This window comes from Haliotis rufescens, unplaced genomic scaffold (assembly GCF_023055435.1).
Source record: "Haliotis rufescens isolate VD_foot unplaced genomic scaffold, xgHalRufe1.0.p SCAF_30, whole genome shotgun sequence".
Taxonomy (NCBI): domain Eukaryota; kingdom Metazoa; phylum Mollusca; class Gastropoda; order Lepetellida; family Haliotidae; genus Haliotis; species Haliotis rufescens.
The window spans coordinates 5,140,952-5,153,099 of NW_025964002.1; the positions used below are offsets into that span (position 1 = coordinate 5,140,952).

The 12,148-nt window shown below is 44.2% G+C and overlaps 1 protein-coding gene across 1 annotated transcript in view; it reads right to left on the reverse strand.

The window, feature by feature from the left end:
- LOC124125758 (mesenchyme-specific cell surface glycoprotein-like) overlaps window positions 1–6,202 on the reverse strand; it is a 32,684-nt gene extending 26,482 nt beyond the window's left edge. Inside the window, exons 1-3 of the mRNA XM_046489123.2 lie at window positions 5,968–6,202; window positions 3,411–3,635; window positions 2,540–2,747 (exon numbers count right to left, since the gene is read on the reverse strand). Coding sequence (XP_046345079.2) covers window positions 2,540–2,747; window positions 3,411–3,635; window positions 5,968–6,160 — 626 coding nt within the window. The 5' untranslated portion in view covers window positions 6,161–6,202. The remainder of the gene's footprint in view (window positions 1–2,539; window positions 2,748–3,410; window positions 3,636–5,967) is intronic.
- Between the last annotated feature and the right edge of the window lie 5,946 nt (window positions 6,203–12,148).

Consider the following 12,148-nt stretch of genomic DNA (forward strand, 5'->3'; position numbering starts at 1 on the left):
ACTCTTCAAAAAAAGAAACGCACAGGTAGTGTGTTGTTCTTTGCAAGTTAAGGCATTCGTATAAAAAAGGTAAGCATACGAGGGGTGTCCCGTAAGTTTCCGGCCTCCATAAGTAATTTGCGATTTATATAAAAACTGTTTTACTTATTTTTCAACATAATCTCCCTTGACCTCAATGCACTTGTTCCGCCGTTTCTCCAGCATATTTAACCCGTCAGAAAACCAGTTTGTCACGTGACCCTAAAAATACCTCTACAGCAGTGATGACCTCATTGTCCCAAATCTTCGGCCCCTGAGTACAGATTTGAATTGAGGGAAGAGGAAGAAGTCAGAGGGGGCCAGATCTGGAGAATAGGCAGGGTGAGGCAGGATCTTGAAGCCACATTCATGTGCAGCGCTCACTGCTACTTGGGCGGTGTGAACTGGTGCGTTGCCCTGGAGGAGCCAGACACCTCGGCTTAGTTTACCTCTGCGCTTTGCTTTGATTTCATTTCGCAATCTGCGCAATTCATCTACATAATATGCACCCTTAATGGTGGAACCCTTCTGTAGATAATCTATCATGATTACGCCCGCGGAGTCCCAGAAAACGGAGGCCATGATCTTGCCACTGGAAGATGTGCTTTTGAACTTTTTGGGTGTTGGTAACGTCACATGCTTCCATTGCATGCTCTGACTTTTTGTCTCTGGGTCAAAATGATGAACCCAGGTTTCATTCTGAGTAACAATATGAGCCATGAAAGCACGTTGATCTCTCCGAAAATCTTCCAGAAGCTGTTGACTAATCATGACCCTCTGACGTTTTTGTTTTGTCAACATTCTGGGCACCCAACGGGCAGACACCTTGTTCATGTGTAAATGTTCATGGATTATTCGTTCCACTGATGTTTTACTCATGTCATGTGCAGTAGCTAACTGTCTAACAGTTACTCGTCTGTCCTGCATTATTGTATCAAGAACAGCTGCAACTTCATCTTGGGTAGTCACTTCACAAGGGCGACCAGACCGTGGTTCGTCTTCAGTGCTGCGTCTGCCCCTTGTAAATTCAGCACACCACTGTTTGACCGTACTATACGAAGGAGCATTGTCACCTAATGTTTGTACCATGTCATCATGAATTTGCTTTGGCGTTAACATTTTAAATGTAGATACTTAATAACGACTCTACATTCGGTCTTCTCCATTTTTTCCAAATGTGAGCGGGTCATGCTGTTTGATAGCAATTTATAGGAACTTGTAGCACGTGGGATTCATGTTTTGCATGTCATCCACGTGCAGAGACACTGTTCTAGCAACAGGTGCAGTTTGGTTGAGTTTGGGCTATCCGTTCATGTTGAGGCCGGAAACTTATGTGACACCCCTCGTAAGTCAATAACTTGTCATTCAATCGCAACATTTTTCAAGTTCGAAAGTGCCGAGACTCAGTGCTGCCGATCGGAACATTGCCGTAGGACGTATTCAAAGAGGGGAATCGCAGTCTTCTGATGCACGCGCGTCACTTCAATCTCCACCACAGCACAGGATCGCTACATTCGACTGTTCCTCCACAGCTGCGGAGACTGCAGGACGCATCTCTGGTTTGAGGAGGATATCAGACTGTCAGAAACCATCTCCACGAGGCTGGAATCCGACCCAGAAAAGCAGTTATCGTACCTGTTTTGCAACAGAACCATCGACAGCGACGCTTGCGTTGGTGCCATACCTTACAGCCTAAGAATTTGAGAAACTGGAGATGAGTGCGGTTTCGCGATGAATCAAGATAATTTCTTCACCGGCGAGATGGAAGACGATGTTTATCGTCGTCGAAATGAGCGCTTTGTCCCACAGTGTGTATTCGACAAATTCGGTGGCGGTAGTGTCATGATGTGTGTGTATGGGGGGGGGGGGATCCTACACAGCGAGATCTGACTTGGTTGTGGTTCAGGGAAATTTGACAGCGATTCGCTACATGAATCAAATTCTTCAACCTCACCTTCCAACCATTGACCGCCAGAAGGAGCTGTTTCAACAGGATAACGCTCTACCGCACACAGCTCGTGTCACGGTAGACTACCTTCATAATGCTAACATCAACGGCTTGCCCTGGCCGTCGAGATCTCCAGATCCGAACCCAATCGAACACCTCTGGTATGAACTCCCCGCAGACACTCCAACAACTGCCTAACGCGTTACAAGTAGAATGGTGCAGAATTCCGCAGGACAGAATTCGTACAACGACATGTGACTATCGAGCTCCAAAATTTCATATTTATATCTATGATATTAAATAAAATATGTCGACTTTATTAGGTACAATAAATTTACTAAAAATCTACCTGTGCGTTTCTTTTTGTGAGGAGTGTAGATCCATCCATGAAAATAGTAGTGCTACACAACTGGGATACCATGCTGATATTATAGCTGGGTTGCTGGGAATGTAATTGGAATAGTTCTACGAGGATATGCCCCTCCCTGTTTGATATAAAGAAGGACATACAATTTTATTACAAAACTCAGACGTTGGTATTCCTGGTAGTTAGGAGTAAGTACACCCACCTACCTTGCATCAAACTTTGTGAAATCCAACGTTGTGATGTGAACGTTGCTGGCGAAGCTTCCAGCGTACCTGGCTCCTGGGAGGCGGACAAGAAGGACCTTGCCCTGGGGGTCAATGAAATCACTTCCGGATTTGTAAGCACTTCCTCTGACAGTAACAATAGCCGTCCTACACCCAGAAAGGAATCTCACACAACTCGGGTTCTCGCCAACTGTTGTAGAAAAAGATGTGTGAACACTTGTCGTGAATATATTTATGAAACTTGTTGCCATGGATTCTCAAAAACTATTATTTTTTTAAAATCACAAACATTCAAAAGGCACCAGTTCACCAATAGACCTATCTATGTACCAAGTTTGGAGAAGAAATATTGTACGGTTTTCAAGATCTGCTCCGGAAACTAGCAATACCGCCATTTGCAGTCTAAATGAAAGATGTTGCAATGGAAAGTATAGATCAACAACAACAACATACATACATGTAGTATATATTTTTTTCAAAACTCCCAAAATGTCAAAAGGCACCAGTTCACTAGACCTATCTACATGTATGTTCCGAGTTTGGTGAAGTTTGTGTGTGCGTGCGTGCGTGCATGCGTGCGTGCTTGCATGTGTTTGTATACCAGTTCAGATTAATGCCGGTTTTTTAGTGCAAGCCTGAGATACCATGCCGCAGTTTAACATGGATACCCCACTCAGATACAGTATACTGACGATCTAACCATCGACTTTCCGCTCTCCGGGCAGATGCTCTTTCGGCTAGACCACAGAGGCAGTCCAAAACATGACAGGACAATGTGCAGTTTACAAACTGCGCCACTTACAATATGATTTACTGTTAATATAAAAAACAAACAAAACGTTGAACCCTCTACCTTGGGCAGAGAAGACCTCTTCTGTTGGTCTACTTGCGTCGAACTTTTTGAATATCTTGACGGTTCCGTTGGGTGGGTAGGCAGTGTCATGGGTTGTCTGGATGAAGTGGTTGCCGCAGCAGGAGATGTCGGTGTACTCCACGTTACCTTGCGGGGAGGAGTCCGTGCGAACGGGGGCGAGGTTCGGGGGGTTCTTCATGTCAATCACGAACCTGCTTAGCCCACCTGCGATGAGGATTAATTGGAAAGTGAGTTTAGTTTTATGCCGTTGTCAGGGTTATGTATTTCACCATGACAACCTGTAAGATGTAAAGAGTACACGCAGCCGACTTGGTTACACAGACTGTGGTTGCGCTATCCTCGGAACACATTTAAAACATTTGTTTTGGGCGGCTGTATGCGACTCAAAAGAAATGAAACAACCGATTCTTTCATATTACTTCAGTTAATCTGTCAATCCATGATATTGGTCTAGTTAATCTGTCAATCCATGATATTGGTCTAGTTCATCTGTTAATCCATTACATCGGTCTAGTAAGGCTGTCAATCCATGATATTAGTATACTCTAGTTCATCTGTCAATCAATAATATTGGTATACCAAGAAACCGTCTACACTGACCGATGTCAGTGACAGAATCCCATCACACCTACTCTTGTACAGAAAGACATAGAAAGAGAGAGAGAGAGGGGGGGGGGGGGGGGTGGAGAGAGAGAGAGACAGGCAGAGAGAGAGAGAAAGACAGAGAGGGGGTAGGGAGTAAGAGAAGGAGAGTCTGTGTGTGAGAGAGATTGAGAGGGGGTAAGAGAATGGGCTAGGGAGTAAGAGAGAGAGAGAGAGAGAGAAAGGGGGAGAGAGAGACAGACACAGAGACAGCAAGAGAAAGAGGGGGAAAGGAGGGAGGGAGTAAGAGGAGGAGTGTGTGTGTGTGAGAGAGATAGAGGGTGTGTGAGAGATTGAGAGGGAGTAAGACACAGAGAGAGAGAGAAAGACATAGAGAGAGAAAGACAGAGAGGGGTAGGGAGTAAGAGAAGGAGAGTGTGTGTGAGAGAGAGATAGAGGGTGTGTGAGAGATTGAGAGGGAGTAAGAGAGATTGAGAGATTGAGAGGGAGTAAGAGAGAGAGAGAGAGGGAGAGAGAAAGACACAGAGGGAGAGGGAGGGGAGAGAGTAAGAGAAGGAGAGTGTGTGTGAGAGATTGAGGGGGAGTAAGAGAGTGAGAGGGGGAGTAAGAGAGAGAGAGAAAGACACAGAGAGAAAGACACAGAGGGAGAGGGAGGGGAGAGAGTAAGAGAAGGAGAGTGTGTGTGAGAGATTGGGAGGGAGTAAGAGAGTGGGAGGGGGAGTAAGAGAGAGAGAAAGACATAGAGAGAGAAAGACACAGTGAGAGGGGGAGGGGGAGAGAGTAAGAGAAAGAGCTTGAGGGGGAGTAAGAGAGTGGGAGAGGGAGTAAGAGAGAGAGAAATACATAGAGAAAGACATAGAGAGAGAAAGACACAGTGAGAGGGGGAGGGGGAGAGAGTAAGAGAAAGAGATTGAGGGGGAGTAAGAGAGTGGGAGGGGGAGTAAGAGAGAGAGAAAAAGACATAGAGAGAGGGAGAGGGGGAGAGATTTAGAGAAAGAGATTGAGGGGGAGTAAGAGTGGGAGGGGGAGTAAGAGAGAGAGAGAAAGACACAGTGAGGGGGAGGGGAGAGAGTAAGAGAAGGAGAGGGTGTGTGTGTGTGAGAGAGAGAGTGTGTGTGTGAGATTGAGGGGGAGTAAGACAGTGGGAGAGGGAGTAAGAGAGAGAGAGAGAGAGAAAGACATAGAGAGAGAAAGACATAGAGAGAGAAAGACACAGTGAGAGGGGGAGGGGAGAGAGTAAGAGAAAGAGATTGAGGGGGAGTAAGAGAGAGAGAGAAAGACATAGAGAGAGAAAGACATAGAGAGAGAAAGACACAGTGAGGGGGGAGGGTGAGAGAGTAAGAGAAGGAGAGTGCGTGTGTAAGATTGGGAGGGAGTAAGAGAGAGAGTGAGTGAGTGAGTATGGTTTTACGCCACTTTTAGCAATATTCCAGCAATATCACGGCGGGGGACACCAGAAATGGGCTTCACACATTGTACCCATGTCGGGAATCGAACCCGGGTCTTCGGCGTGACGAGCGAACGCTTTAACCACTAGGCTACCCGACCGCCCCGTAAGAGAGAGAGAGAGAGAGGGAGTTAGAGAGAGAGAAAGACAGAGACAGCAAGAGAGAGAGGGGAGGAGGAAAGGAGGGAGTAAGAGTGTGTGTGTGTGTGTGTGTGAGAGAGAGTGTGAGAGTGTGTGTGTGTGTATGTGTGTGTGTGTGTGTGTGAGAGAGAGAGAGAGAGAGAGTATATGAAACAGTAACAGACAGAGAGGGGAGGCAGGTAGGGAGGGGGGGAAGGGTCAGATTTGGGGGTTTAGAGAAAGACAAGTTCACGTTGGTGGGTTCTGAGCATGTTGTACCCATGTAAGGAATCGAACGCCTATCGTTATGATCAAGCGCGTTGATCACGACGTCAAACCTGTACCGTCCCCGCCCCTCACACTTACCAACAACGTAAAGGAGCTTGGTGTCGGCATCGTAGGTCGCACGTTGGACAACTTTGTAATCCCACTCTCGTCCAGTTGTCGGCAAAAACACAGTAGCCACCTCCTCGAGACTCACATTAAAGTTCCCACTAACCAAAGTCAAGGCAAGGAGGAGAACCAACCACCGCTCCATGGCACCACGACTCTCAGACATGTGTCTCACGTCCAACACAGGACTCAGTGACTGAAATGGATATGGTTGGCCTTGAAGAATACCAGAGATATGGTTCCAGGGGGCGGTTCCGTCTGTGAATGGGAAACAATGTCTTGCAAACATGTACTTATCAAGATGAAATTGACATGAGATAGGGCGTAAATTGATACACTGCTTTAAGTATCACTAGAGGACAGGATATGTTTCGCAAATAGTCACGTGAAACATGCAACAAGATAAAGACAGAACCCAGTCAAAATTGTCCAGTGCGCATAGGTGACAGAACATTCACTGCGCGTTAACAATACATTGATGTCAACGATGTCCCTGACGTTACGTGTTTCAGGGAATATAAATATTTAGAAGTTGGTTTGATGGTTCTTGTGGAACCGAAAACCTCAATCGCATATATATAAGAATTTGTTCATCATTGATATTCCCTACAATACACTGAACTCCAAAAGAAACGCGAATTTGAAGAGGTGAAAGTAACATGCTATAAAAATGAAAGTTATCAACAGAAATAAGTTAAAATTGGCAGGGCAACATTTTTATTTTCATTTAAACGTGAGTGAGTGAGTTTGATTTTACGCCACTTTTAGCAATATTCCTGCAATATCACGGCGTGGGACACAAGAAATTGGCTTTTCACATTGTATCCATGTCGGGAATCGAACCCGTGTCTTTGGCGTGATGAATTTCACTTAAGACAGCATTTCATGAATTGCATGTAAGATTCAAGGTCACGTTGACGTTTAAAAGTCTTTCTGAATCACATCCTGGCCGCTAATTGGACTGTGGTGAGTCCCTGGCGTCATTCGAGCAGTTGTGGTTGCACGTAGGAATCTATTGCGTAGATGTGACGTCACCATGTACCAACTTGTCTATCTGACGTCACACGCTGTCGGTCAATTAGTGGGCAATACTCTGTAGTGATGGTCAACTCATGATGTTCCTAAAGCCTGTAAGTTATGGATTGATGGACACCAAGGTGTCACGCTTCTCGTAACATGCTCCACCTAGCTTCAATGAAAGCGATAGTCCTCCTCCGGTTTTCACGGTTAAAGCGTTTGTTTGTGACGTTGATAACGTGAGTTTGGTTATCAAAACGATATATCAAGTTACAGGTGTTCGAGTTGACCTTGGCTGCATGGTGAGAAGCAGTACAAGATTCATCGAGGCTGCTTAACATCTCGTGTATCGAATGTCTATGTATCCTATCACTACACCGACGAGTTGAAATGTTACGCTGTTGTTATTACACAGTGATATGTGATATAGGAGGTATTATATGACCGCGCGGCTATCACCTCACAGGCTTACCATGATCCTTGAAGGAAGAGAGAGGAGAAATGTAAACATTTCATTTGACTAACATCTAGTCCCTAAAATGAACAGAAAAATCTTACAGGAAAAAACAGTTGTTAAATTATCTTAATAAAAAGATAATAAAAAGGAACCCAGAGACTCTCTTCATTTTCAGGTCTGCTGTAATAATCCCATTACCATATTATCCGCATTCCTGGACTCTATTGTTTACAGGCTGTAGTTTCTAAATGCTTTCACAATGGGGGGATTAGGGATTAAGTGGGGGACCGTATCAGCTGAAATGTTCTCACCTGTACAATGGGCACTGCGGTGATAGGTGAAATGTTCTCACAAGTGTTCACTCTTGTGAAATTTGTTCACTACTTTATAATTATATGAAATTTGCTCCCATAATTGATTTCATTGAAACTATTTAGTGATGAGTTATTGGTGTCAACCAGTTACATATATATACGTGATGAAATTGACAGTTGCAGATTGTACTCCAAGCGAGCAACACCTCCCAAGCCAGCACAGAGCATTGCCTGATAGCCAGCCAAGGAGAAATCCATCATCGGTAATTATCACGTTATCCTTTCAGCCTTATTCACATACTCTTAAAATCACTCTCATCGTTTGTTTGTTTGTTGTTTAACGCCGAACCTAGCAATATTCCAGCTATAGGACAGCGGTCTGTAAATAATCGAGTCTTGGCCAAGCGAGCAACACTTCCCAAGCCAGCACAGAGCATTGCCTGATAGCCAGCCAAGGAAACTCCATCATCGGTAATTATCACGTTATCCTTTCATCCTTATTCACATACATCACTCTCACCGAATTAATCACAAAACCCCTAAATCCTTAAAACCAACAACAACACTCAACTCTTATAAATAACCAACACCTTATCCTCCCCCATCTCCCTAACACAGCTCGCACTCATTTCTACTCGCTACCCACGCCCACCACTCAAACACACCCTTTGACCCAACTCCTAAAAACAAAAAAACACCTAATCCCCCCTTCTCCTTAACACAACACACGCTCTTTCCTACTCACCACCCACGCCCACCACTCACATACCTCCACTCCTTCGACTAAATATCTCCTAATCCCCGCTTTCCACTTGTCTCACCTAATCCCAGCCTTCCAGCAACAAAATAAATCTTTAATAATTAATCCATTTCACAAACCCTCCTACTAAAACCAACAACAAATAACCACCGCAACCTCCTCCGCCTCCTAAACACAACTCACCAAGTAAAAACAACAAACCAACTCCCCTCCCCAAAACACCACTCCCACTCCACCACCACTCACCACAACACACGCTCTCCAACTCTCCAAACAACATGACTGACACCCGCAACGCCACACTCGCAGACATGCCAGCTCCTAACTCACCCACGCCTGCGGAAGCGCACAACACTTCCGGGAGGTCACTCGAAAACATCGTCCCGACCGAGTATGGCGAAAACACGACACACACCACCCCCACCAAACCAGCTAACTCGCCACCTCAAAACACCAAAAAACGCAAACTCGACACATCCACTCCACCTCCATCGCCCACACCCTCCCCGGCCGCCTTCCTCACGACCTTCCCTCTACTTCTTCTCAGCAGGCTCAGGCACCACTCTCTCACTAGAACTTTCGGCAGATAAAATAGGACTTTGGTTTAAAAGAGAAAAAATAAATTACAACAATATTAAAAAAGCCAACAAAGGATACCAGATAATCTTCCCTAACCGAGAATCTTACAACGCAGCAAATAAAATAACTCAAATATTCCACGTCACAGTAATCAAACAAACACCTAATTGGCAACAATATACACGAGGCGTAATTAGGGTTAACCCAAGGGAAACAACTGAGGACTTACAATTATACTCTCTAGAAGCTAACATAAACCAAGACCAAAACCCTCAACCCCTAATCACCAGCACGCGTAGAATAACCTCAACTAGAAACGGAAAAAACGGTCCCAACCTCCATTGTCATAATCAACTTCAAAAAGACCGCTAAATTCCCTGAAGCCCCCAAACACATATCCTTCGGAGCCCACACCAACTTAGAAGTCAAACCCTATATAAAGCAGGTTAAGCAATGTACAAAGTGCCTCAAATACAACCACACTGCCTCCCAATGCACATACCGAAAAACTAAATGTAAAAAATGCGCACAAACAGACTGCCCAGGCACATGCACACCCTGGTGCATCCACTGCAAATCCACCCAACACACTTCACTCTCAAACCAATGCCCATACAGACACACACTCACCCAGCAGGCCAACAAACACATAAACATAGACACGGCTAAAATCCAAACACGAAAATTTGCTACACCTGCATCTAAACCACTCCTCCCTACACCACACCCAAACACCATCCCACAAACAAACACCACACCCATAACCGACAGCTCTGTCTGGGGCCCCTACCGAGAAACCGCACCCACCTCACACATACAAGCAGCCACTCAACCAACCACGAACCCTCCCACATCTCACATAGCCAAAACATCAACCCCCGCATGCAAAACAAACCTCAAAATGACCACCACAACACGACCCTCATCCAAGCACCCTACAGCCAATATGGTAACAACGCTCTCCCACAAGCAAGCACAACAACAAAACACAAACACTATGAAATCATCAGCTACACCCATCCCACAAACACCTTCACAATCCTCCACATCACATGCCTCCCCCATGGAAACTCAATCAGCTAAACCTAATCTAACCGATGACGAAGATTTCTCCACTACTGAGGAAACAATAGACACTACTCCAACTAAAACAAACCAAACTCCCCAACCAGCCAACACCCAAAACCTAAACAACCTCACCTTACTCCTAGCATACATGCATAGTCAAAACTCACCAAAAGCTAGCATGAAATCCTTCTACAAAGTAGCTTTCAATCTAAAATTAACCGATCTTCCCTTCTTCCTCTTTAACCTCCATCTAAAAGAACTCACCGAATAAAATAAAAAATAAAAAATAAATCACCAATCACCCGAACCCAATATTCGAAGGACTAAATATTTTTCAGTGGAACGCCAACGGACTCACCTCCCACGGCCATGAACTAAAAACTAAATTTAAACTAAATAAAGGCCCTCACATTGCTTGTATACAGGAAACCAAATTCTCAAAAAAATCCAAATTCACACTACCTAACTACAACTCAGTTAGAACTGACAGAGCTAAACCGAAAACAAGAAGAGCCGCAGGAGGACTAATCATATTTATCAGGGAAGATATAAATTACGAAGAAATAAAAATAGACACGCCAAACCTAGAAGCCAACGGCATTAAAATCACATTAAATAACCGAAACATAAACATCATAAATATTTACCACTGGGCGGAACAAAAAGTCCAACCTGAGGATCTAAACAAACTACTCCAAATAAGCGATAAATCTACTATATTCCTAGGAGACTTTAACGCTCACCATCCTACATGGAGCATAGATGATAAAATAGATAATCATGGCAAATTAATCTCCGAATGGATAGAAACAAACGACCTAGTACTCCTTAATAGCAACCAACCAACGAGGTACGATAAGATAAACCAAAAAATGTCGGCTATCGACCTAACCATATGCACCGCAGATCTAGCCCAAAGTACTCAATGGGAAGTGCACGACGTCCCGCTAGGTTGTGACCACTTCCCCATAAACATAACCATAGGAAATACAAACGTACCAATCCAAACAGAAAACCAAGAACCACAATTCCATTACAATAAAGCTAACTGGGACCAATTCCAAGATATCTGCAACGAAGCTAACTTAAACGAAATAGAAAATAATGATCCAGAAACCTATTGTAGAAACCTAACAGACTATATAATAAACGCAGCCAAAACCTCCATCCCCTTCAAAACATCTAAGACAGGCAAACCGACGGTACCATGGTGGAATGAGGAAATAGAACAGACTAGACGAAAACGTAAATCAGCCTTCAATAAAGCAAAACGCGACTACAAATATTTAAACATAGCCCACGAACTAAACCACCAGGTTCAAAAACTAGTCCAACTAGCCAAAAGTAGAGACTGGAAAAAATTCTGCGAAGGTATAAATAACCGTACAGATGCCAGAACGGTCTGGCGCAAAATCCACGCCATCAGAGGCTTAAAACGACATAAAAAAACCCCTAACATTGACAACTCAACCAACCCCGCCCAAAAAGCAAATAATCTCGCCAACCACTTTTCGGCCGTTAGCAGTAACACCAACTTCAGTAAAAAATTCCAAGATAAACTTAAAACAAAAAACAAACCCACAAAAGAACCAAACAATAACAATCTAGAAATAAATCAACCCTACACAATGGAGGAGCTCCTCTACGTAATCCAAAACAGGAAAAAGGGCACAGCCCCAGGATTAGACCTAACTTCTTACCAAATAATTAAAAAACTCCCCCTAAAACTACTCCAGGCACTACTCAAACTATACAATCTCATCTACCTAAACGGACAGGTTCCTACTCCCTGGAAACAGGCCCTAGTCATACCAATCCCTAAACCTAATAAACCAGCTAATCAAGCTAACTCATATAGACCAATATCCCTAACTTCAAACTTATGTAAAGTAATGGAATCAATGGCTAAAAATAGATTACAACATTACTTAACCCAAAATAACATCATAAACCCAGATC